Genomic DNA, 23160 nt, shown 5'->3' with positions numbered 1-23160 from the left:
TTTTATGACTCTGTCCTGAGGTTTTCTGCAGTTTTTCTCCATTTAAATAAGAATAGCTTCTCGATTCTTCCTGCCAAAGTGCACAACCTCACTAATTGCTTTCCTACCTATTTTTGTGTCATCTACAAATTTGACTAGAGTACATTCACTTTCCACATCCAAGTCATTCATATTTGCTGTAATTAATTGGCGCCAGCACTGCTCTCCATGGCACTCCATCAGTCACAGGCTGCCGTCCTGAAATTTCCTCTACTATCCCAACTCTAATGTTAGCCAATCCTCTATCCATGCTCATATACTAATTCCAAAACCATGGATGTGATCTTACCTCATTATATAGCCTAACATGTCGTACCTTATCAAATGCCTTCTGAAAACCCAAATATGTCACATCTCCTACTTCCTGTTTATCTATCTTGCTTATTACCACCTCAAAGAATTCTATTAAATTTGTTAGGCAAGCCAACTTGATAGTTTCTAAATGCAGTGCTGTAACTTTTTTTGTAGCAATGTTACTAACTTTCCCACTCATATACTTTAAGCCAACTAAAGTAGCCAGTTTTGAAGCAGCTAGTCTGAGGGATGTGTTCCTCTTCTGGAGCAAAGTTTCCTGGTAATTTTTAACTTCCCTGGTGTGGCACTATATTAGCAGCTGCTCAATTTGGAATTGAAGTTCCTTGAGCTACAAACCCTTACTATGGATGTGTTTGCTCTGGATCACCTTAGTGTTCAGCAGCTTCCACGTGCTGTGGCAACAACACATCACCTTTTCTGCCATTGCTATCATATTTGATTTAACTGGATAATTTGGTGAAATTCCCTTCTCTGTACGCTTCACTGTAATGATATTTTGTTTTTATAAACTAAAATGAATAAAATGACCAGTATCAATCTAATACTTAAGCAGTTTTTTTATGAAAAAAAGAAAAGTACTGTAGACCCAAATACAAACTGAAGACTCTTATTTTTACTTTAAAGACGGAAATATTCATCAATCCTACTCACCAATCAGCTTCTTTCCCTGCACCCACACCAGTTTGTGATTTGTGCTGTCACTCCATCACTGGTCCGCCGCGGCGAACGGTGACATCACTTCGCCCCCACCGGCGCACGGACAACAGCCACCACCGCCCAGACAACCGCCTCCACGATTGTCAGGAAGACCATCACCGACAGATACGTGGCCGCTGCAGGATCCACGGCCACTGGGACCAGTGCCATTTCTGCCCGGCGCGCCACTTCCGCCTCCGGAGTGGCCATCGCCGCAGCCACTTCCACCCCCAGTGACATCACTCACCTGCTCAAGGATGACTCCGCCCCCACTCCCAGCTCCAGTCCCACACCTGGTCCTATCTCCCAGCCCTGCCGTATTTTCACTATCCCTCCAGACCTCCTCCTCTTTCAGGATAAACGATCAGTCCTCAGCAGAGGCCTCACCTTCATCCCCCTACGCTCCTGGATCAATGAGTTCGACACGCGGCCAGACATCGAGCATTTCTTCCGCTGCCTTCGCCTCCGCGCTTACTTCTTCAACAAGGACTCTCGTCCACCCTCTGATGACCCCTTCTCCTGCCTCCAACACACCCCATCCACCTGGACACCCCGTGCTGGCCTCTTACCTGCCCTCAATCTCTTCATATCTAACTGCCGCCGCGACATTGACTGCCTCAACCTGTCCACCCCTCTCACCCACTCCAACCTCTCACCCTCACAACACGCAGCCCTCCGCTCCAACCCCAACCTCACCATCAAACCAGCAGACAAGGGAGGCGCAGTGGTAGTTTGACGCACCGATCTTTACGCCACTGAAACTAGACGCCAACTCGCAGGCACCTCCTCCTACTGCCCCCTTGACCATGACCCCACCTCCCACCACCAAATCATCATCTCCCAGACCATCCATAACCTCATCACCTCAGGAGATCTCCCATCCACTGCCTCCAACCTCATAGTCCCACAACCCCGCACTGCCCGTTTCTACCTCCTACCCAAAATCCACAAACCCGACTGCCACGGCCAACCCATTGTCTCATCCTGCGCCTGTCCCACCGAACTCCTCTCTGCATACCACGACACAGTCCTGTCCCCCTTAGTCCAAGAACTCCCCACCTACATTCGGGACACCACCCACACCCTCCACCTCCTTCATGACTTTTGCTTCCCTAGCACCCAATGCCTTACCTTCATGATGGACATCCAGTCCCTATACACCACCATCCCCCATCACGAAGGCCTCCAAGCCCTCGGCTTCTTCCTCTCTTGCCGACCCAACCAGCACCCTTGCTCTGACACCCTCCTTCAACTGACTGAACTGGTCCTCACTCTTAACAACTTCTCCTTCCAATCCTCCCACTTCCTCCAAACCAAAGGAGTCGCCATGGGTACCCGCATGGGCCCCAGCTATGCCTGCCTCTTCGTCAGATATGTGGAACAGTCCATCTTCCGCAGCTACACTGGCACCACCCTCCACCTTCTCCTCCGCTACATCAGTGATTGTATTGGCGCTACCTCTTGCTCCCACGAGGAGGTTGAACAGTTCATCCACTTCACTAACACCTTCCACCCCACCCTCAAATTTACCTGGACCGTCTCAGACTCCTCCCTCCCCTTCCTCGACCTCTCCATTTCTATCTCGGGCGACCGACTCAACACAGACATTTACTACAAACCGACCGACTCTCACAACTACCTAGATTACACCTCCTCCCACCGTGTCCCCTGTAAAAACGCCATCCCATATTCCCAATTCCTCCGCCTCTGCCGCATCTGCTCCCAGGAGGACCAATTCCACTACCGAACAACTCAAGTGGCCTCCTTCTTCAAAGACTGCAATTTCTCCTCAGACGTGGTCGACGACGCTCTCCACCGCATCTCCTCCACTTCCCGCACCTCCGCCCTTGAATCCCACACCTCCAATCGCCACCAGCACAGAACCACACTGGTCCTCACCTTCCACCCCACCAACCTCCAGATACATCATATCATCCTCCATCATTTCCACCACCTCCAGACAGACCCCACCACCAGGGATATATTTCCCTCTCCACCACTATCAGCATTCAGGAGAGACCACTCTCTCTGCGACTCCCTTGTCAGGTCCACACCCCCCACCAACCCATTCCCTGCTCACCTCCTTCCAAGGCCCCAATGGATCCTTCTATATCTGTTGCAAATTCATCTGCACTTCCACACACATCATTTTCTGTAACCGCTGCACCTGATGTGGTCTCCTGTACATTGGGGAGACAGGCTGCCTATTTGCAGAACGTTTCAGGGAACACCTCTGGGACACCCGGACCAACCAACCCAACCACCCCGTGGCTCAACACTTTAACTCCCCCTCCCACTCCGCCAAGGACATGCAGGTCCTTGGCCTCCTCCATCGCCAGACCCTGGCCACATGACGCCTGGAGGAAGAGCGCCTCATCTTCTGCCTAGGAACCCATCAACCACACGGGACGAATGTAGATTTCTCCAGCTTCCTCATTTCCCCTCCCCCACCTTATTTCAGTCCCAACCCTCATCTCAGCACTACCCTCTTGACCTGCAATCATCTTCCCGACCTCTCCGCCCCCACCCCCTCTCCGGCCTATCACCCTCATCCTCACCACCTTCCACCTATCGTATTCCCAGCGCCCCTCCCCCCTACCTTTTATCTCCGCCCGCTTGGCACACCAGCCTCATTCGGCTTATGCCCGAAACGTCGATTCTCCTGCTCCTTGGATGCTGCATGGCCTGCTGTGTTTTTCCAGCTCCACATTTTTCAGCTCTGATCTCCAGCATCTGCAGTCCTCACTTTCTTCTGACTGTAGGTCAGCCTCTCGATTCACACTTTTTTATCCTCCCATTTACCTTTTGCCTCTGGTGAATTTACTTGCAAAAACCCTGGTTGAGGTATTTCTATCCACATTTAGTTCAAATTTCCACTTTGAACCAAATTGTAGTCAATATTCTCACTCTGCCATTTTGCTGCTGTCTCACACTAACCGTGCTAACCTCCTTTGCACTGCAGTGAATTGCTACAGTTGGATTCAGTATCCCCAAGCTCCGAAAGTAAAGAAGTGTGAATTTCCTGCAGGCTGGTTCACACTCCCGTGTACTCAGCTGAGCAGCAACATTGTTTAGGACATGTTAGGCCATATCCTTGTTTCTGACTTGGAGGTAGTGGAAAAATTCTAGTTATCTATGAAACTGTTTGTGGTTGATATATAATTTTAATAAAGATAGTGACTAAGTTTGCATTAGAGAGAGTTCTGAAGAAGGGTCACTGGACCCAAAACATTAGTTCTGCTTTCTCTCTCAGCTGCTGAGTTTTGTTTATGTTGGAGATAGTGTTACCTACTCAAGAAGATTATGTTAATGATCACAAACAATGTGGAGTTCTTTCATGCTCTTAAAGCAACTTGGTGAATGCCCCAACACCGATATGTCGGGCAAGGTCTTGACTGATACAAGGTCTAGCCCCCTGTACAAAGTTAAAATGGGCCAATATCTCGAGATTGTTTTTCAGTTACCTGCTACCATCAGTTCATCAAGTACTAAATAACGGTGCCTTTAAAACTGAACCAAACTGAGTCCCTTAAAGAGGACCATTTCTTAATTCTTTTTCACCAGTGCACTGAATAATGTATATGTTCAAGAAGGCTTTTTGGAGACTTCTCCATGTTGACAGAACACACAATCTTAGCTTTCATTGTTACCTCAATACTCCAGTCTCTTTTGGTGCAACACTCACCTCTGCTGGAGATGCCATCAGTCTTACCATAATAAGTAAGTGAAACAAAAATATTAAATCTATATGTTTAATTGTATAACTCATATAATTATCATAATTATGCACACATTTATGCTATTGGGCTCTGTGAAAGTTTTGTAACTATTACTATAACTTAATCTGCCTGCATTTTATTGCTTCAATTCCGGTTTTCATTCGTAACAAAATCGGAACTAAAAAGAGGTGATTCTGAAAGCTGATAGGTTACTTCCTTCCCTACACTCCTATATTTCACATTCATAACATATTATAACGAATGAGTTGTGCACATAATTGCAAACTAAACACTTGATGAGAAGCATGTGATTTACAAGTATGTTTTGAACATCTCTTCTATGGGAGTATATGTATATTAACAAGCCTAACTGTGTTTTAACAGATAATGATGTGCTCCATGTATGCCATTTGCAAGGTGAAGAACATAGATCTTAGGTTCAAGACAATTGTTACTGCCTACAAGGATTTGCCAAATACAAGTCAAGAGGTAACTCGGACATGTTGCAGAGATTTTTTCAAGAGAGGAGGATTTGTGTTTTGGCCCTTCTTCCAGCATGACAAAAATATTATGCATTCCAAGACAAGAAAAGTCCATGTTTGCTTGCACAGCTTGTTGGTTTGACTCTGTGCTCTCATCCTTCTCCCCACTTCATCTCTCCTGTTCTTACCATTGTATCACACAAACGCATGCACCCCCTCTTCCTATTCATTTTCTAAAACTGCATTTAGTTCCTTCTGAAAAGACAGCAAGAAGTCACTCTTCAGGACCTCTGGAATACTGTTACAAGCATTTAAAAATTATTCTCATTCTAGTTCAAGCAAATCTAATCTGTTAAGATTATGGCTGAATGTTTTTAGTAAAATTTACCCTAGCAGCTGGTCAGATTTTGAGGTTAAATATTAAAGCACGTTTCTCCAACTATGGAAATTCAGAACAACTGAATTCATGATGTCCTTATCTGGTGTACTTATCATATGACTTGTTGCTAAATGATATCTGCTTCAAAACAATGAAAAGAACAAATTTAAGTCTTCTTGTCAGACTTGACTAATTTTACTGAAGTATTAAGGCTCACTGCATTTGCAGTTCAGTTAACTCTGAGTAAATTGCTTAGCTTAGTTAAGGCATTCATTTTCTTTCTTCCTTAAGACCTTTAAACACGTGCTGATCAGGGAAGGGCAGTATGATTCCATTATAGGCTTCTACAACCTGGTGTTCATGCAGAGGCTGAAAACCAATATCCTGCAGTACGCTTCAACACGTGTGAGTAACTTATTATCTGTTTTTCCAACAAACAGCATAGTGTTGCATGTATGAGCCGAGTAACTAATAATTTTTGATATTTTTAGTGCAATTTCTGATGTCTGTGCCTGAGTAAAATAACATCAGCAAATATTGCAATCTACACTGCCAGGGATCCACAATTATTTCCTAATAGCTCGAAAAATGCACTGATTACTATTGTTTACTGTTTATACTGCAACATTCACTCACTTAAATATAATGCTACAGGATTTTACACTCCCATCACTAACAAATCAACAATAATGTGATAATTGTTTGTTTCCATATCTTCAAGTTGTCCTATATTGAAATATTAAAACTCCAGGGCTTATCTGTGAATTTACTCTGTACTGTCTCTTTTAAACAGCCACCAACACTCTCACCAATACCTCAAGTTCCTCGCAGTACATTTGGTTTTCCAAGTTCTCCACTGCGTGTGCCCGGTGGAAATAACATTTATGTATCTCCATTGAAAAGTCCATACAAAAGTGACGGACTACTGTCCCCAACAAAACTGACTCCAAGAACACGGTCAGCATATTTAAACATTCATAATGCAAATTGTGGCTCATGTTCTAGATCTCGGTTTCTGATACAGATATCAAGTGCAGCCCAAAAGATAATCTTACTAGTGCTTTATTAACAATGCCAGAGCAAAACATTGTGCATGCTGAAAATCTAAAATTAAACAAAGTACTGGAAATATTCAGTGGATTAAACAACTTCTGTGAAGATAAAAGCATGGTTAATATTTCAGGCTTATTCCTTATTAAAATACATTTGTTCCCTGATAGTGACTTACTTTTCTCTGATTGATTTATCATGATAAGTCAATGCAGTTAAGGCAGCGATTTATTCAAACTAGGTTTATGTTATAGCTTTAAAAACTAGCAAATATGGTTTCTCTGTCAATCTTCCGTTGAGGTAGAATGTATCAGATGATGTTTTGCTGAGTGATTATGATCACCTTAAATGAAGAAGTAGGGACATCAGCTGAGATTAATTCTGTAAAGCACCAGGGTACCGTTTCTGAACAGATTAAGGGACCCTACTACAGATTAAAACTTTTTTTCTTGCAGAAAACTTTGAAACAGTAGACTTTTTCAGGTTGTAAGTTTGCTTGCTGAGCTGGCAGGTTTGTTTTCAGCCATTTTGTCACCATGCTAGGAACGTCATCAGTGAGCCTCCAGTAGAATTTTTCCCATAGGTGAATTGCATTGATAAAAACACCATGCTATTAGCAGCAATGGGTTCTTATCATTTTTCATTTCCTCTATGTATGATTTTTTAAAAATATTATCTTTGTATAATACTTACAATGTCAAACCCTCAAGAATTGTCTTTCTTTTCATAACTGATGAATAATTATTTGATTTCACAGGATATTAGTGTCTATTGGGGAGCCATTTGGGGTGAGTGTTACTTTTTAAAGTCTATTGTGTATGCAGAATTGTCACCTTAAAGCTCCTTAAATGTTTTGTTGTACTATGTCCATATTAGTTTTCCAGATGTAAAACCTCAAGCTTGATAATGACCTAGGCTTTTGAAATAGAAATATTCGAATACTCAATTCACACAGTTAAATAATGATCTTCAATATATTCCTTCATTGATGTTAATCATTTTAGCAAAAGTACTGTACTGCAGGGATCTTCACGTCAAACATCAGTGATTCATTGACTCATACATTCGTTAGTATTGGAATCAGATTCTGAAGGGTGAAATTTAAATCCCAATCGGCAAATTTGAAAAACCACCAATGTTCAATCATAATTTTGATGTTGGACTGGGGTGGACAAAGTTAAAAATCTCACAACACCAGGTTATAGTCCAACAGGTTTATTTGGAAGCACTAGCTTTTGGAGCACTGCTCCTTCATCAGGTGGTTCAACCACCTGATAAGTGAGCAGCGCTCCAAAAGCTAGTGCTTCCAGATAAATCTGTTGGACTATAACCTGGTGTTGTGAGATTTTTAACTCAATCATAATTTGACAATTGGTATTTTTGGTGATGACAGTAATCAGGCTAATAAAAGAAATTCTAAATGACAGTCCTTTAGAAGTTCCCCAAGGGGTTTAGCAGTGTACAATCAAGCTGATCCTACCCAGTAGAACCACAAAAGCACCATTAAATTGCCCAAAGTAATCTCAGTTTACAGTACCAAGTCTCGATGCTGTCTTTGGAAACATGGCTAGGAGATATTTTCCTTAACAGGAGTCAAAATATATAGATTAAGGAAAGTAACAAAATAGGGATATTGAGTTAAAAAGTGAAAACTGTGTGTTATTTTCTCCTCCAAGCTGTGCTTAGATCTATCATATAATTGTCACCAAAACATATTGTTTCAGTCACCAGAAAAATTCCAAAAGATCAATCAGTTAGTGAGTTCCAGTGATCGTCACCTTAAGAGGGCTGGAGATGCAGGGAGTCTGCCAAAACCTCTCAAAAGGCTTCGCTTTGATATGGATGGTCAAGATGAGACGGACGGCAGGTAAACAAAGAAGCCAATTCTGCTGCTTCATTCTGTACCTTTTCAGAAATCAGCCAAAAATAATTATCTTTCAAGATGATAATTGTTTCAGATTGTAGCAGAAGAGCCGAATCTGTGTGACTTACTAGATTCTTACTCATTGTTTCATATGTTTGTTGTTTTTCTGCTTTTTAGCAAGCACTTGTCTGGGGAGTCCAAACTACTGCAGCAAAAGATTGCTGAAATGAGTAAGTGGATTCAAACTTTTTACAAATTATTGATGTGTCTGGTTTTCATGTCCTATGGTTAGGTTATCTAGCACTCCAATTAATTGGTTCTGATGAGGAGTTTGCTAAGTTCTTAGCAGGCTGTCTAACCTCAAAAGCTGAATTCTGTGTCAGGTTATATTGCTTAGCAACAATGTTTGCATCACAGTTTCAGACAGATGTTTAGGAATTACATGAAACCAGATATGAATAGACCAGCATCTATGAAATGCATTCTAGAGTCCATTGGTTTCATATTCCATGCCATGCCATGAACTAAAAAAATCATTTTCTGAGCCCTGTAAAGGTTGACCAAATTAGTAAGCTTGTCACCTTGGAATAGATGGCCTGGTTTTAAAACAGTGTAGGGGTGAGTGATAGCCAAATGTTTTGTGGCTTTTGGCTTATTGTGTCAAAGTGAAACCTCACTGATTGTGTAGTAATCCAGATTTCATGGCTGAAAACTGAGCAGGTCTCTTGCAGCTATAAAAAACATGGAGTTGTTACTTGAATGATGCACATTTGGTGTATTATCTAAGTGTAAATATTGCTAGTGCTTTTACTGAATACCTTTTGGTAAATGAGCTCTTTCAAAACACAATTATTTTTACACTTATATATAATAACAGGTAAGGAAATTCTGTGCTGCAGTCATGCAACAAGACTGTAGATTTTCATATGACAAAAAGTATTCTTTGCTTTTTGCATGTGTTGATATTGTACTGTACAGATTACTTATACTTCGGATAATGCAGGTTTTGATTTGATGGTTGGTCATCTAATCTTTGAAGGGAAATCTTTTCCCAGAAATTGTCCTGTTTGGATGTAGACCAGATTGCCTAGAATGAAAGTCCTCCTATGTTCTTAACTTGGAACATAAATGACCAGATTTTAATATCTACAGTGGTTAGTGTTTTATTTTTGAACTACCATTGCTCAAACTGAGTCTTTTTCTTTGCTGACCATAATCTAATCTAGCTAATAGGAAAGGACAATTGATTAAACAGATTAAACACCATTCTGCATAAGGGTAAAAGGAAGCATGTGTCCATGAATTATCACAGCCAATATGAGTTGTTGACACAATTGTGCATGATGCTCTAGCCATTTAGCCAACTGAGTTCCAATGACCTCACTCCTTATGACCTCATTCTGTGAATAGTGAACACATAAATGTGGGAATGGGGTATCTTGATTGGGAACACAGCTATCACCCTGAAATCTTCCTGTGAAAACCAGACATTTCTCTCTCTGAATGCAGTAAACGAAGAAAACTTTTTGCAAGCATTTTGAAATCTGCTATATGGTTTTATGGATGTTCACATAAATCACATTGTTGAAATCTTTGTAACTACCAAACAATATTTTTGGTGACATCACTCTGAAGTCCTTACTTGTTCTGCTTTTAAAGTGACTATAGTTCTAGGCCAGTGTTATAGCCAAGAAGAAGTTTCTCCCTAAATAAAAACCAAAAGAACTGCAGGTTCAGTAAATCAGAAAAATGGACAAATTGCTGGAAAAGCTCAGCAGGTCTGGCAGCAGTTGTGGAGAGGAATTAGAGTTAATGTTTGGGGTCCAGTGACTCTCCCTCAAAACACTCTTTCTTAGGAAAAGTAACTGGACCCCAAACATTAACTCTGATTCCTCTCCACAAATGCTGTGAGACATTTCTCTCTATTTATTCCATCCAAGTCTGCCATGATTTCAAAAACCTCTTCTCATCTCCTCAGATGACAGTCCCAACTTCTCCAATCCATACTCATAACTGAAGTTTCTCATTCCAGGAAACATTCTTATAAATCAAGTCTGTGCTTTTCTTAGTGTATGCACATTCCTCCAGAACTGTACAGACAAATATATTGTTCAAATTTGAATTTAATTCGCTATCCACCTCTCTGTAGTGTTGTGGCCTGCTGTTTGTGGTTATAATCATTGCAAAACTGTTAGTACTCGCTCTTGAGCCTTTGGCTTCTGTCTTTATATCATCTTTGTAGAGAGGAGTAGTGCAAATGTTGTTCCCTTGTTTAAGAAGGGGAGTCAGGACAGCCCTGGTAATTATAGGCCAGTGAGCCTTACTTTGGTTGTGGGTAAGATATTGGAAAAGGTTATAAGAGATAGGATTTATAATCATCTGGAAAGGAATAAATTGATTAGGGATTGTCAGTGCAGTTTTGTGAACCTTATAGAGTTCTTCAAGAAGCTGACAAAACAGGTGGATGAAGTTAAAGCTATTGATGTGGTGTATATGGACTTCAACAAGGCATTTGATAAGATTCCACATGGTAGGCTATTGCGCAAATTACGGAGCTTCGGGATTGAGGGTGATTTAGCGGTTTGGATCGGAGATTGGCTAGCTGAAAGAAGACAGAGGGTGGTGGTTGATGGGAAATGTTCATCCTGGAGCTCAGTTACCAGTGGTATGCTGCAAGCATCTGTTTTGGGGCCACTGCTGTTTGTCATTTTATAAATGACTTGGATGTAGGCATAGAAGGATGGGTTAGTAAATTTGTGGATAACTCTAAGGTCGGTAGAGTTAGGGATAGTACCAAAGGATGTTGTGGGTTACAGAGGGACATAGATAAGATGCAGAGCTGGGCTGAGAAATGGTAAATGGAGTTTAATGCAGAAAAGTGTGAGGTAGTTCAGTTCGGAAGAAATAACAGATATGCAGAGTATTGGGCTAATGGTAAATTCTTGGCAGTGTAGATGAGCAGAGAGACCTCGGTGTCCAGGTGCATAAGTCCCTGAAAGTTGCCACCCAGGTTGATAGGGTTGTTAAGAAGGCACATGGTGTGTTGGCGTTTATTGGTGGGGGGATTGAGTTTCGTCACGAGGTTATGCTACAGCTGTACAAGACACTGATAAAGCCGCACCTGGAGTATTGTCACCGCATTATAGGAAGGATATGGAAGCTTTGGAAAGGGTTCAGAAGAGATTTACTAGGATGTTGTCTGGTATGGAAGGAAGGTCTTATGAGAAAAGGCTGAGGGAACTGAGATTGTTTCATTGGGAGAGAAGAAGGTTGAGAAATGACTTAATTGAGACATAAGATAATCTGAGGGTTAGATAGGGTGGACAGTGAGAACCTTTTTCAGAGAATGGTGAAGGCTAACACAAGGGAACATAACTTTAAATTGAGGGGTGATAGATTTAGGACAGATATTAGGAGTAGTTTCTTCACTCAGTGTAGTAGGGGCGTGGACCTGCAACAGTAGAAGACTCGCTGACATTAAGGGCATTTAAATGGGCGTTGGACATACATATGGCTAATAATGAAACACTGTAGGTTAGATGGGTATCAGATTATTTTCACAGGTCGGTGCAACAATGAGGGCTAAAGGGCCTATACTGTGCTGGAATGTTCTATGTTCTGTGTTATAGCATTTAAGTGCAGAAATCTAGAAGTTGCTTGCAGGTAGAAACCTTATGTATTATCTAAATTGATGCAAACTTGTACTTCAGCAAGAGTTAAGATTAGTCAGAAATTTACAGGTTCATAAAATCCAAAGTAGAGTGCCAAGTTGGTTCTGACCAGAATCAGAATAATAATTGGTGCATCTTTTTGTAACCATTTTAATTTGGGTTTTGCAGAGAGTACAAAAAAGATTTATGCAGTTGATGCCAAGAATGGATAATTTTAGGCAATGAGAAAAGAGAGGTTGAAGTTTATATTCTTGAGAATATGAGAGGCTCGGGGGATATTTATTTGAGATGTATAAAGTCATGGGATCCTAGATTTGATATCACAGAGGTTGATGGCTGGGGCATTGAGTTAAAGTAATTGATCGTAGGATTAGAGAGGAGTTGAGTAATTTGAGTGAGCAGGCAAGAAAAGTAATGGATCATTTGGAAAACTGTTTGTTTACTTTGAGAGTAAGAATCAAAGAGCAGAATACTTTTTAAAGTGCATGAAGCATGCAAATATTAATGAACGAGTTCAGACAAGCATCTTCAAACTAGGAACATAGGAACTAAATATTCTATTTTTACAGCAAAGAATTGGGACGATAAATGGCATGGTGTCCTTCCCAGCAAGGAGTACAAGTGTAAGGAAATTTGTGTCAAGATTAGAGTGGTGCTGGGAAAGCACAGCAGGTCAGGCAGCATCTGAGGAGCAGGAAATTGCTATTTCCTGATGAAAGGCTCTTGCCTGAGATGTCGATTTTCCTGCTCCTCGGATGCTGCTTGACCTGCTGTGCTTTTCCAGCACCACTCTAATCGTGACTCTAATCTCCAGCATCTGCAGTCCTTACTTTCGCTTAATGAAGCTTTGCTACCTTCTGGCTTTGGAAAGATCACACCTGGAATTCTGTGCACTGTTTTGGCCTCTTTATTTAAGGAAGAATATCCCTGCCTTGAAGATAGATAGTGAGTGTTCACTAGATTAGATCCTGGGATTAAGGGTTATGATGAGAGACTGAGTAAATTGGGCATATATTCTCTGGAGTTCGAGAAACAAGATTCTGAATGGACCAAAACACATTGTTAGAGAAACTCAGCAGATCTAGCAGTTTCTGGAGAGAAAGCAGTGTCAATTTTCTGGGTTCAGTGACCTTCCTTCAATCCAGCATCCACAATTGATTTTTGTTTAAGATTCTGAAGGGAATTGTATCAACTGGTGGGGTCAGTCTTCGGATACATCAATCATTTGTCATTGAGATGAGAACAAGTTTCTTCATCGAAAGGATTGTGATGTTTTAGAGTTCTGTCCTCCAGAGAGTTAAGAATGCTCCATTGTTGAACATAATCAAGGCTGTGATAGATAAATAGATATATTTTCAGTGTCTCAGGGAATCCAGGGATATGAGGAAGCAGGAGGTCGAAGGTCAGCATGATCGTACTGAATGGTGGATTGGGCTGAAGAAGCTATTCCTCCTTTGCTCCTATTTCTTATGTTTTGTTGATATAAGTTGATCAATATTGACAGGAAAATCTAAGTATAAAGAATTGATATAAAAGAGGAACTGTATCAGAATAGGGTGAAGCTAACCTTCAATCCCATATAGGCTCACTTGCTTCAGGACACTGAAGTACGCACTCATTTTGACTTCCTATGAATTACCTTTCAAGAGTCTCCCATTACAATTTATTTTACCTCTCCATTATAGATTAGCCATGTGTAAGTAATTTGCAGAAAGGTAATTAGCTAGTCAAAGCTAATTTGTCTAGCTAAGTTGAATCAAACTTCTATGTCCTTAATAATTGGCCAAATTGCTCTTTTATTCTGATAATTTTGTTATTAAATTCATCAGAATTTACAAATGTGATATATGTATTGTCCCAGAGAGAGAGTTAGCTCCTCACATGTATTTTATATTATATAAACTGCTGTTAAAATTACAGCTAGAGAGAAACTGACCAATCAATCGAAGCAGTTAATAATCTACATAAACCTCCTAGAATCATAGAGATATATAGCACGGAAACATACCCTTCTGTCTAACTCCTTCATGCCAACCAGACATTCTAAATCTGGCCCATTTGGCCCATATCCCTCTGAATCCTTCCTATTCATATACCCGTCTTATTCAATTTACTTATTGACCCCCTGCCAACCTATCCTCTCTTCCTTTCTCCCTCATATCCTATTTACTTAATGGTGAAACATGCATCTAGGAGAAGAAATTAGATAAGTATATCTTGAATTATTTTTAGACTTATCAAGGCCATGTCCATTTATGACCCTAGCTTTGGTGACTCCAACAAATAAATACCCTTTCTGTGTTGATTTAATCAAATCCCTTCATGAAATTCTAAATGCCACTATTGGATTCTCCGCAGTCTTCTGGAGTAAAGAGCATCATCTTGTTCAGTGTTTCTTTCTAAAGCAACAAATGATCTTCTGCATCAAAAGGTAAATCAAAGAAAGCTCCTTGGCTGAATTTGATTTGATAGCATGTGTCATATTCAAGTTTGGCTACATTAGACTGCCAGGTAGGGAGGTCAAACTGTATAACAATAAAAGGAAGAATAATTTGACTAAACTCCTGAGATTACTCTCCCATCCAGTCTCGGGAAATGTTTCTCACCCTGCTTTGATCCGGTCAACAAGTTGCAAAGTTGCTGTCAGTTCAGAGGAGCATGTTTGAGCATGTATTATTTCTCAATCCTTAGTCATTTCGTGACACTGTACAGACTCATCAGCCTTGGACCGAGCTAGTGTTGCACTTAAGTGTTTACATTTTAAAGGTACAGGATATTTTGGAATTCAGGATTGGTCAGAACCATTTGTTGAGATTATAATGTAGTTATTGATTATCCAGGTATTTTTATTAAATATGTTATTCTTGCCTGAATTAGAACACTTCTAAAATTTATCATGCTTGGTAGATAATTCAAAAAGCCAATATTCTGTGTGACCCCGCAGTTCAGAACTAAAATGGTAATTATAAGAGGGATGGAATAGAAGTCAAGAGGGTCACATTGCCACTGAATACTGTGTTAATGTTAATCCATACGTGTACAGTTCTGACTAACAAATTACATGCATAGAAATTATAACAGTGACACAGTCCATTTGATTCAATCAGTTTTCCCTTCAAACAAGCAAAATGCATTTATTGGCAGTATTCCCATAACCCTTTTTCTTTAGGTTGGATAGATAGATAGATAAATAATCTTTAATGCTAATTTCTGCATACCTAATTTTTTATCTTGAGTTCAACTTCATTTTTTTTCTTATTTTGACAAACAGCTTGCTTTGAATTTTTTGTGCAGATATTAGTTCATACTCTTTTAGTTTTCATTTTCATATTCTCTGTATCATATTCACCTTTTATATTTTTCCATAACTATTGTTCTCACATCTTGAACCCACTTATCCACAGTATCGTAAAATTATTAGTTGTTTACTTTTAATGAGATGTTTATTCTGTATATTTTTTAAAAAGATAATCCCATGTGTTAATTTCTCCTCCTATCATTCCTCAGCAAACAACCTCTTTCTGCAAAACCTATATCTTCTTTAACCATTATTGCCCCACCATTTAACTTTACACCTACCTATCTTTTCAATCCCACAGCAGTCTCTTTCTCTCTACGTGGACACTGTATAGCAACACATTTGTTTTCCATTTTTGTTTGGTTTACAAACAGATTTGTTAATCCTTCTTCAAAACTATCCTATTTCTTACATTTGTAAATTGCAACACATGCATTTGAACCTCTTTTTTTGTTGTTTTACCATTATACATTCTCCGATAGATGCTTTTGGTCTAAACTAACAGTCTATTCCCTGTATTTACTGGTCCGTTTGATTTGATTCCCTTACTTTTTATATCTCTCACTAAATTGGTCTTTGTATGAGTCAATTTAATCTATTTGAAAGGATGAGTAAACAAGGGCATTCAGCACACAAGATATGCACAGTTTATTTTTATTCATTCATGGGATGAGGGAATTGTTAGCTGAGCTAGCATTTGTTGTCTGTCCCTAGATTAGCTAATCCTCAGTATAACAAACTGGCTAGTCTAAATAATGAGAGAGGATTGTTTCATTCTGACAGTTTTATTAATTTTCCTACAGCATCCACAAGGAATAAGATGCAAGAACAGAAGCTGAAAGATGGAAATGGTGGTATGAAGAGGGAGGAAAGTTGAGTCCCTCATCTATCTCTATATTGTATCTCCAGTGCAGATCAGCAGAATCTTCATGGTTGATTTGCATTCATTCTTTTTTCCCAGATTTTTTTTATATATGGAGTTTATTTCCTTTTACAATCTCTAGTTAATTAGTTTAAGTCATTTTAGAGAATTGTTTTGCTAAACGCTAAGGCCATATTTTCCTCTGACTGTGAAGCTTTATAAAATGTTTGACTAAGTAATAGAACAGGCCTGATGAAAGAAGGTATCTTGCTTTTCTTCTGATTTTTACCACTACTAAGTGTTTACAAAAATGACCACTGAAGAAATCTGAATCTATAGCCTCACACAAGTGCCATTCAGCAGACCAGATCTGCACTGAGTAGATTAGCTGATCCTCAACAGCAATCCTCAAACTTCAGCTCCATTCACCCATGCTTCCTTTCTCTGGCATTTCTAATGTGATTTGCATTAGTCTGCTTGTTTTAGTATAACATTATTTGTCTCACGCTCAATATTTAATGCAGGAACGTTTAGCATTACAACTTCCATTTTTGAATTCAATACGTCCTTTATTTGTATATAAATACATGGTGATACTCTGTTCAAATTGCAGATCTCCTGCTGGGTCCTTGTACTTGAGTCTGTGAACAGCTACACTTTTGTATCTAGCTGTAAACTGAGCCTGCTCTATTCGAAATAAGCTTTGCATATATTAAACATGTTCATGTGGATCATGTATCATAATCAGTGCAGTGGAATTTCATCAACTTTGATGAAACTCTGTAATATGTTTTGTGTAATCTTCAATTAGATACACAGAATGTTTCAGTCCCACTGTTTAAATGCCAGGTAAGATCTAAAAGATGATTGGAGCTGTATTCATGTTTGTAATTTTTACAAGTTCGAATATCAGTTCCATATTAAATGTCTGTCATCTTGATTGGACTTTTTTTTAAATGAAATGAAGGCAATTAACACTTAAGGAGGAGAATATGGCCTTAAATATGTAGCATTTGCACAAAATATGTGCAATTTCAATTTTATTAATGTTTTATTTATGTGTAAAATTTTACTTTCACAAACTAGAAATAAGTTTGTCTTTAGTTGAATTGTCTTCAAATAAATGTGCCTGTCAATTTTGGTTCTAGTGTTGATGCAAATGTAAGTTTGCAATAAGTCATATGGAAAAATCTGGCATTTATATGACACTTTTCACAATTTTAGGCTATCCTAAAGCAGATTACATCCAATGTACTGTATAATTTAATGCAGGAAATATTGCATATAGCAACATCTTACCAACAGCAATTGTAACATTGATCATCTTCAGTTGTTATGTTGATTTGAGGGATCAGTTTTGGCTAGGACACAAGGAGAAGGTTTTGATCACCTCCTCTGAATAGGACAATGGGATCTTTTCCCTTCACCTGAGAGGACAGTCAGAAACTCTGACTATGCAGTGCTTACTCAAGGACTGAATGAAGTGCCAGACTAGTTTATATGCTGAAGTCTGTGGAGTGGGTCTTGAACTGGCAGTGTTCTAGCCCAATGTCAAGGCTTATATCTTTAAGTATAAATGATTTGGCAAACTGCACTATTGATTTTGATTTGTGCATTGAAACAGTACCTAATGTTCTTCAGAGATATAAACTGATGCACTATTTAATTTTGCAGAGGTTATTATCAGCATTATGAATGAAGGCGTGAATATTGGTTTTTACCTCAGACATACACAACAGCCTTCACAACTGAAATGCTGACTACTAAATCAAAACCTTGAAGGTCTCAAACATTTTGAACAAATTATGAAGTATGATCTGTGCTGTATTTACAGTGTGGTTAAACTGCCCTATAGACGGGCATTATGAATAATACTGACATTTAGTTGGGATAACTGTATTAATGTTGGATTGTTCGTGATAGTTGCCTGAGAAGTTGGAAACTGTTCCTATCTACAAAAAACTCAATAACATGAATAGATATCAGTATTCATTGAATTTAAATAGTTAATAAATGGATTAAACATCTTTCCATCTGAGTAAAAGGTTACAGGTCTGTACTTGTTATTTGTTCAACAAGTGATTTATTTGACTGCACATTATGGTACTGTTTTGATATTTTATATAAAAGTCAATAAAAATCTACAACATGCCTGTGGTTTTTGTTAATAGCTGTAGATTCAAAAAATCTATTTTTCAATCCTTTTCTGAACACAAATTTCTACAGAGAATTTGCCTTTCTGTCAATGCCTGGTTGTTTCATATAATTCAGGTTTGTCCACCTTTTTGATTGGAATATTTTGGAAAGCCTGTCTGGGAAGGAGTTAACATTCTCTTTACCCACCTTTTGCTCAAATCTGAGCAGATTCTCCATCCTCTTCAGCCCCACCCCTGTCCCTTCCCAACAAATACTGACTCATTGCTGCTTGTGTGTATATTTCAAGCTGAATTAACAGATGAACATTCACACAGCTTGCTACCCCACCAGAGTCCATTTCCTTTTGATTTAGGGTGTAGGTTTGCTCACTGAGCTGTAGGTTTGATATCCAGCCGTTTCATTACCTAGCTAGGTAACATCATCAGTGGTGACCTCCAAGTGAAGCCTTTTGATGTTAAACTCCCAGGTAAGCCTGTCAGCTGTAAAGAAAAAAAAACTTCTGATTGAGGAGCAGTACCTTGCAGAATCTTCCATAACGTATTTACCTATAAATGAAAAAAGGGTCACAAGTTCCTTAGGGCTCTTTGATGGGTAGCATTCTGGCCCACTGGCTGTATGTTTGACTTGTCTGATCTAATTTATGTAGGTGAAGTATTGAACTTTTTCCTTCTCTTTTCTAGCTGTTCAGGCTGCAAATCTGTAGATAGCAAAAGAAATTAGGAAAAAAAATTACAATGGATCAAACGTCCAACTATAGTGCATATGGTGTACCACTGGTCCGTGTGTCCAATAACAGGATTCAAATGATTCAGCTGCTAACAGTATCACAAATGCTGAATAAGTGAGTGACAATACCCTTACATCTTACAAAATTTTAAATGAAAATACAAATCAAAAAGAGGCTTTGAGCTATCAGATACTTTTAATTTATTTACATTTAACATGACACTAAAATCAAAAACCACATTCACAAGGGGAAAAAGTTTAACAAAGTCATGTAGTCATTATCTGTAACAGATAAGACAAGCAAATGTAACTGACAGCAGCATTAACATTTCAGTATTTTTTCAATTAAATTTTCCAGTTATTACATTTAATATCTTTGCACATTTCTTTATGGCAAACATGATTTATACTATTTAGGGTTCAATACATAAAGATCAACCTTTCACCCAACAAATGTTGAACTACTCATGGAGGGTAATCACGTGATGTTAAATAAATTAAGATTCCCAGTGCTGTAATACGTCAGTTCAAGCATAAATGCAGGCTGAAAGAAGTTATCCTATATCCTTTTAAAACGTTGGCTGTATAGATTGCAAATATATTGGGACTGGACTCTATAGAACAAACTCAGTTCAAATTCACCTTTACTGTCACAATCAAATGTGTAAACACAGTCAGTTAATGCAATAATATAGTGTGATCAGAGTAAAATCATCCGACTGCATCGAAATGTGAGACTGCTAACAACTCTACAGTTTGTCCTCAAATTTCAGGGAAACAAAATTGGCAATGCAGCAGTTCCACTAACACCAATTCACAGTGACTAGAAATGGTCTCTGAAATAACTCCGCAGAGGCTAGTATCCCGTTGCCTAGTCACCCTTTCTGTACACCAGCTGTCAAGAGTGGACAGGATATCTGACATTCCTACTATATATCTGTCAGCCAGGGCTTCTGATTAACAACCCTGATCTGGGAACTCATTCTATGAGAGACCCCTCATAACAATCACTGCAGTCTGTACCTACTCTCACCCAGGGGATGAAAAAAAATGTTTTTTTTAAATTAAGGGTGTTACTGATTTACTATAATTGAGATTTTGTCATGCTAGGCCACAAAAGGAACCAGAAAATGTTGCATTTGCCTGTGTCAGAATAGAAATTGACGAGTATTTTAAAATACTGGGCAATTTAAATCTATTTCTTTCCTTGCTAACGCAATGGCAATTTCCAAAAGCCACCTGCAAGGAGCTGCAACATGCCATGTCAAAGAGAAGCTCTACTCTGTTCACTTACGCTGTTTTGTGACACTAATTTACTAAAACAGCTCACCATTGACAACTATATTATTCCAAGTGTGTATTCAGTAAATGTGTTAAATCACTTATGGACAGTGATCTGATTATACATCAAAATTGATAATCCTAGCAGCCAATCATTTATTACATCCATAAAGCATTCAATCATCTATTAATTCTCTCTCTCTCATCATATCAGATGACTAGTTAAGGTTTATCCAGCTCATCTAGATAACCTAATAATACAGCACTAGGAACCTTTGGCTGGAATCTAGTACTTCCATGTAATGCAATGATAAATAAACTGATCTATTAAGTTATCTGGGACATGTGGATGTCCTTTGCTTTGTGTATGCTGCTGGAAAAATTGTACTGATGCAGGAAAGCAAAATTCTTCCGAAAATGAATAGCAAATGTTATTTTAAAGTATACAGTGTTAGGAAATCAATGGTTCCACAAACTAAGGATATTCTTAAAACTATGATGTGTAGTTCTGAATTATATATTAGACCAGAATTCTTTCATGGAGCCTTACTAGTTACCTCTATAAAAGTGATTTGGAAAGAATGACTTCCATAATCTGATGTTTCACTCTTGTGACAGTGATCCATTTCTTCAAACTGAAAATGAATTCTCAATGGTTCAGTAAACATTTTCTCCCATGAGCAACTGAACCATTCAGTGCAACAATCCAGGTTTGATTGCTGATCTGTGCCATGTCTCAGCGAGAGATGTTGCAACAGGCAGTAGTTAAAAGTCATACAGGCCTCCTCTCTAAAACAATGTTGAGCAAACTCTCCGAATTATGTAATATCTAAATGCTAAGCATGGAGCTCAGCTGTAATATCTCCCTACTTTAATATCCTGTTTGAAGCTAATAAAGAAACAATGGTTTCTTCGGCACAGTTGCAGTTAGCACATACAGAACCCTAACCCTGTCAGAGTTGACACCTGAAGGGGTAGGGACAGATAAACTGATTAGGATGAGGAGAGAAAACTGACCAAGAAACCCAGTATATTCAGTGACTGCTCACATTCCTGCTTCAATTCCGGAATGCCCCATGTTTGCCAGCCTTGCTGATGAAATTCTTCAAGAGCTCGTGGTCCATCTCAGAAAAGCCCTGTGTTTGTGTCACTGCTGTCAAATGATTGACACAGAACTTAAAGCAAAACTCTTCCAATCCCTAGAATAACAATTCAACACAATTCAATTATCCAAAGGCAATACAAAGCGATTAATTATCCATGACATTTTGTTCGAAGGTGACAAGCTGGACAGATCTAGGCATTCTTTTCATTAACCTACCTCAGGAAAATTCACGAAGTAAATTTAATCCAATTTAAATAACATCCACTTTGTGTTGTTCCAGTGAAGGGTGTTTATACCAAATTTGGTTGCCAGTGCCATGATGGCTGATGGCAAGAGAAACTTTTCTTTTCCTGGGTTTTGTACTGTTCTATAAACTGAACCATTTCAAACAGGGAAGGGAACAGAAAACTCAATAGGAGGTTATAGATTCTCAAGTAGGTTAAGTAAAGCAATTTTTGAAGTTTGCAGAATTTTCTGCAGATTTAATTTTTTGGGGGAAATTGAACTGCCGAAGAATTGTTATGATGTCTTTCTTAAAAACAAAAAGGCTTTCAATTAAGGATATTACTGATCAGGATCACAGGGAATAGTACAGCCAGGTCACAAGCATGTTGAAATGTTCCTTGGTTGAATATATTCAGATTTTAAAAATACATAGTGAAAATAGTAGGCACTACTACTTATTTCAGTGGAGTTCAAATTATTCAAATTAGTTTTCACCAAATTCACAGGGTGATTGACCGCTTGGAATAATTGTTGTTTGTGTGTGAATCCCATTATGTGTAAATCTGAAATGCAAACATGACTTTTGTCATTAAAACTTAAATTTTAGATTAAAACATTTAAAAGAAAATATTCAAAGCCATTTTTTCAGTAATCCAGTTTTAGATATGGTTCATGTTAAGTAAAATAGAATGCATTATAATTGTTTCATCTGGAAGAAAGTTTTTTTTTCAATGTAGATGAGTTGCACTTTGCAGGCACAGAGGTTACTAAACTGAACAAGTGAAGAGGGTACTCAGTAGACCAAGGACTAATACCACACTTGACTTTACTGTAATTATGAAACTGTTAATGTCCCCTTTTCCCTGTCTGGTTAATGGCTAACAACTGCAAAGCTGAAGAAAGGAACCTTTCTATTAACAGCTTCCATTTCACTGAGAGTTTGTTCACATTTTGACAACGGTGACACCTTCGGTGGATGTAATAACACCACTGTGAAGAATTGCATTGACTGAACCTAAAGTGAACTAAGCTTGATTCTGGGAATTACAATCCTTATTCTTAAACTTTGCAGTATTTGAATCTATTTGTAGGAAATTTGGAATAGGAAAAATAGTCAAAACAGTTCAATAATTATTAAAATCAATAATTGCTAGTACATTTAGATTAAACTGATGGGTCTGTCATCACAGAGGTCTGTCCAATACCTTCTGGTCTGCTACATGCCACAGCAGTACCATTCCCATCTTGAACTGCCTCATATTTGCCTGTTGTTTGGTGTCCTCCAATTTTA

General features: G+C 38.9%; 2 protein-coding genes across 10 annotated transcripts in view; one reads left to right on the top strand and one right to left on the bottom strand.

Annotated features, from left to right (window-relative positions):
- The window catches only part of rb1 (retinoblastoma 1), a 206405-nt gene extending 187879 nt beyond the window's left edge, over positions 1-18526 (top strand). For all 3 annotated transcript variants that reach the window (XM_072584569.1, XM_072584568.1, XM_072584570.1), the window contains 7 exons: positions 5154-5258; positions 5922-6035; positions 6424-6587; positions 7438-7468; positions 8405-8547; positions 8722-8774; positions 16317-18526. In XM_072584569.1, the coding sequence (XP_072440670.1) occupies positions 5154-5258; positions 5922-6035; positions 6424-6587; positions 7438-7468; positions 8405-8547; positions 8722-8774; positions 16317-16390 (684 nt within the window). In that variant the 3' untranslated portion in view covers positions 16391-18526. The remainder of the gene's footprint in view (positions 1-5153; positions 5259-5921; positions 6036-6423; positions 6588-7437; positions 7469-8404; positions 8548-8721; positions 8775-16316) is intronic.
- A 909-nt stretch (positions 18527-19435) lies between these two features.
- LOC140486022 (RCC1 and BTB domain-containing protein 2-like) overlaps positions 19436-23160 on the bottom strand; it is a 68472-nt gene continuing 64747 nt past the window's right edge. For all 7 annotated transcript variants that reach the window (XM_072584561.1, XM_072584562.1, XM_072584560.1 and 4 more), the window contains one exon: positions 19436-21738. In XM_072584561.1, coding sequence (XP_072440662.1) covers positions 21598-21738 — 141 coding nt within the window. In that variant the 3' untranslated portion in view covers positions 19436-21597. The remainder of the gene's footprint in view (positions 21739-23160) is intronic.

This window comes from Chiloscyllium punctatum, chromosome 15 (assembly GCF_047496795.1).
Source record: "Chiloscyllium punctatum isolate Juve2018m chromosome 15, sChiPun1.3, whole genome shotgun sequence".
Taxonomy (NCBI): Eukaryota; Metazoa; Chordata; class Chondrichthyes; order Orectolobiformes; family Hemiscylliidae; genus Chiloscyllium; species Chiloscyllium punctatum.
This window is presented reverse-complemented; position numbering and strand designations above follow the sequence as displayed.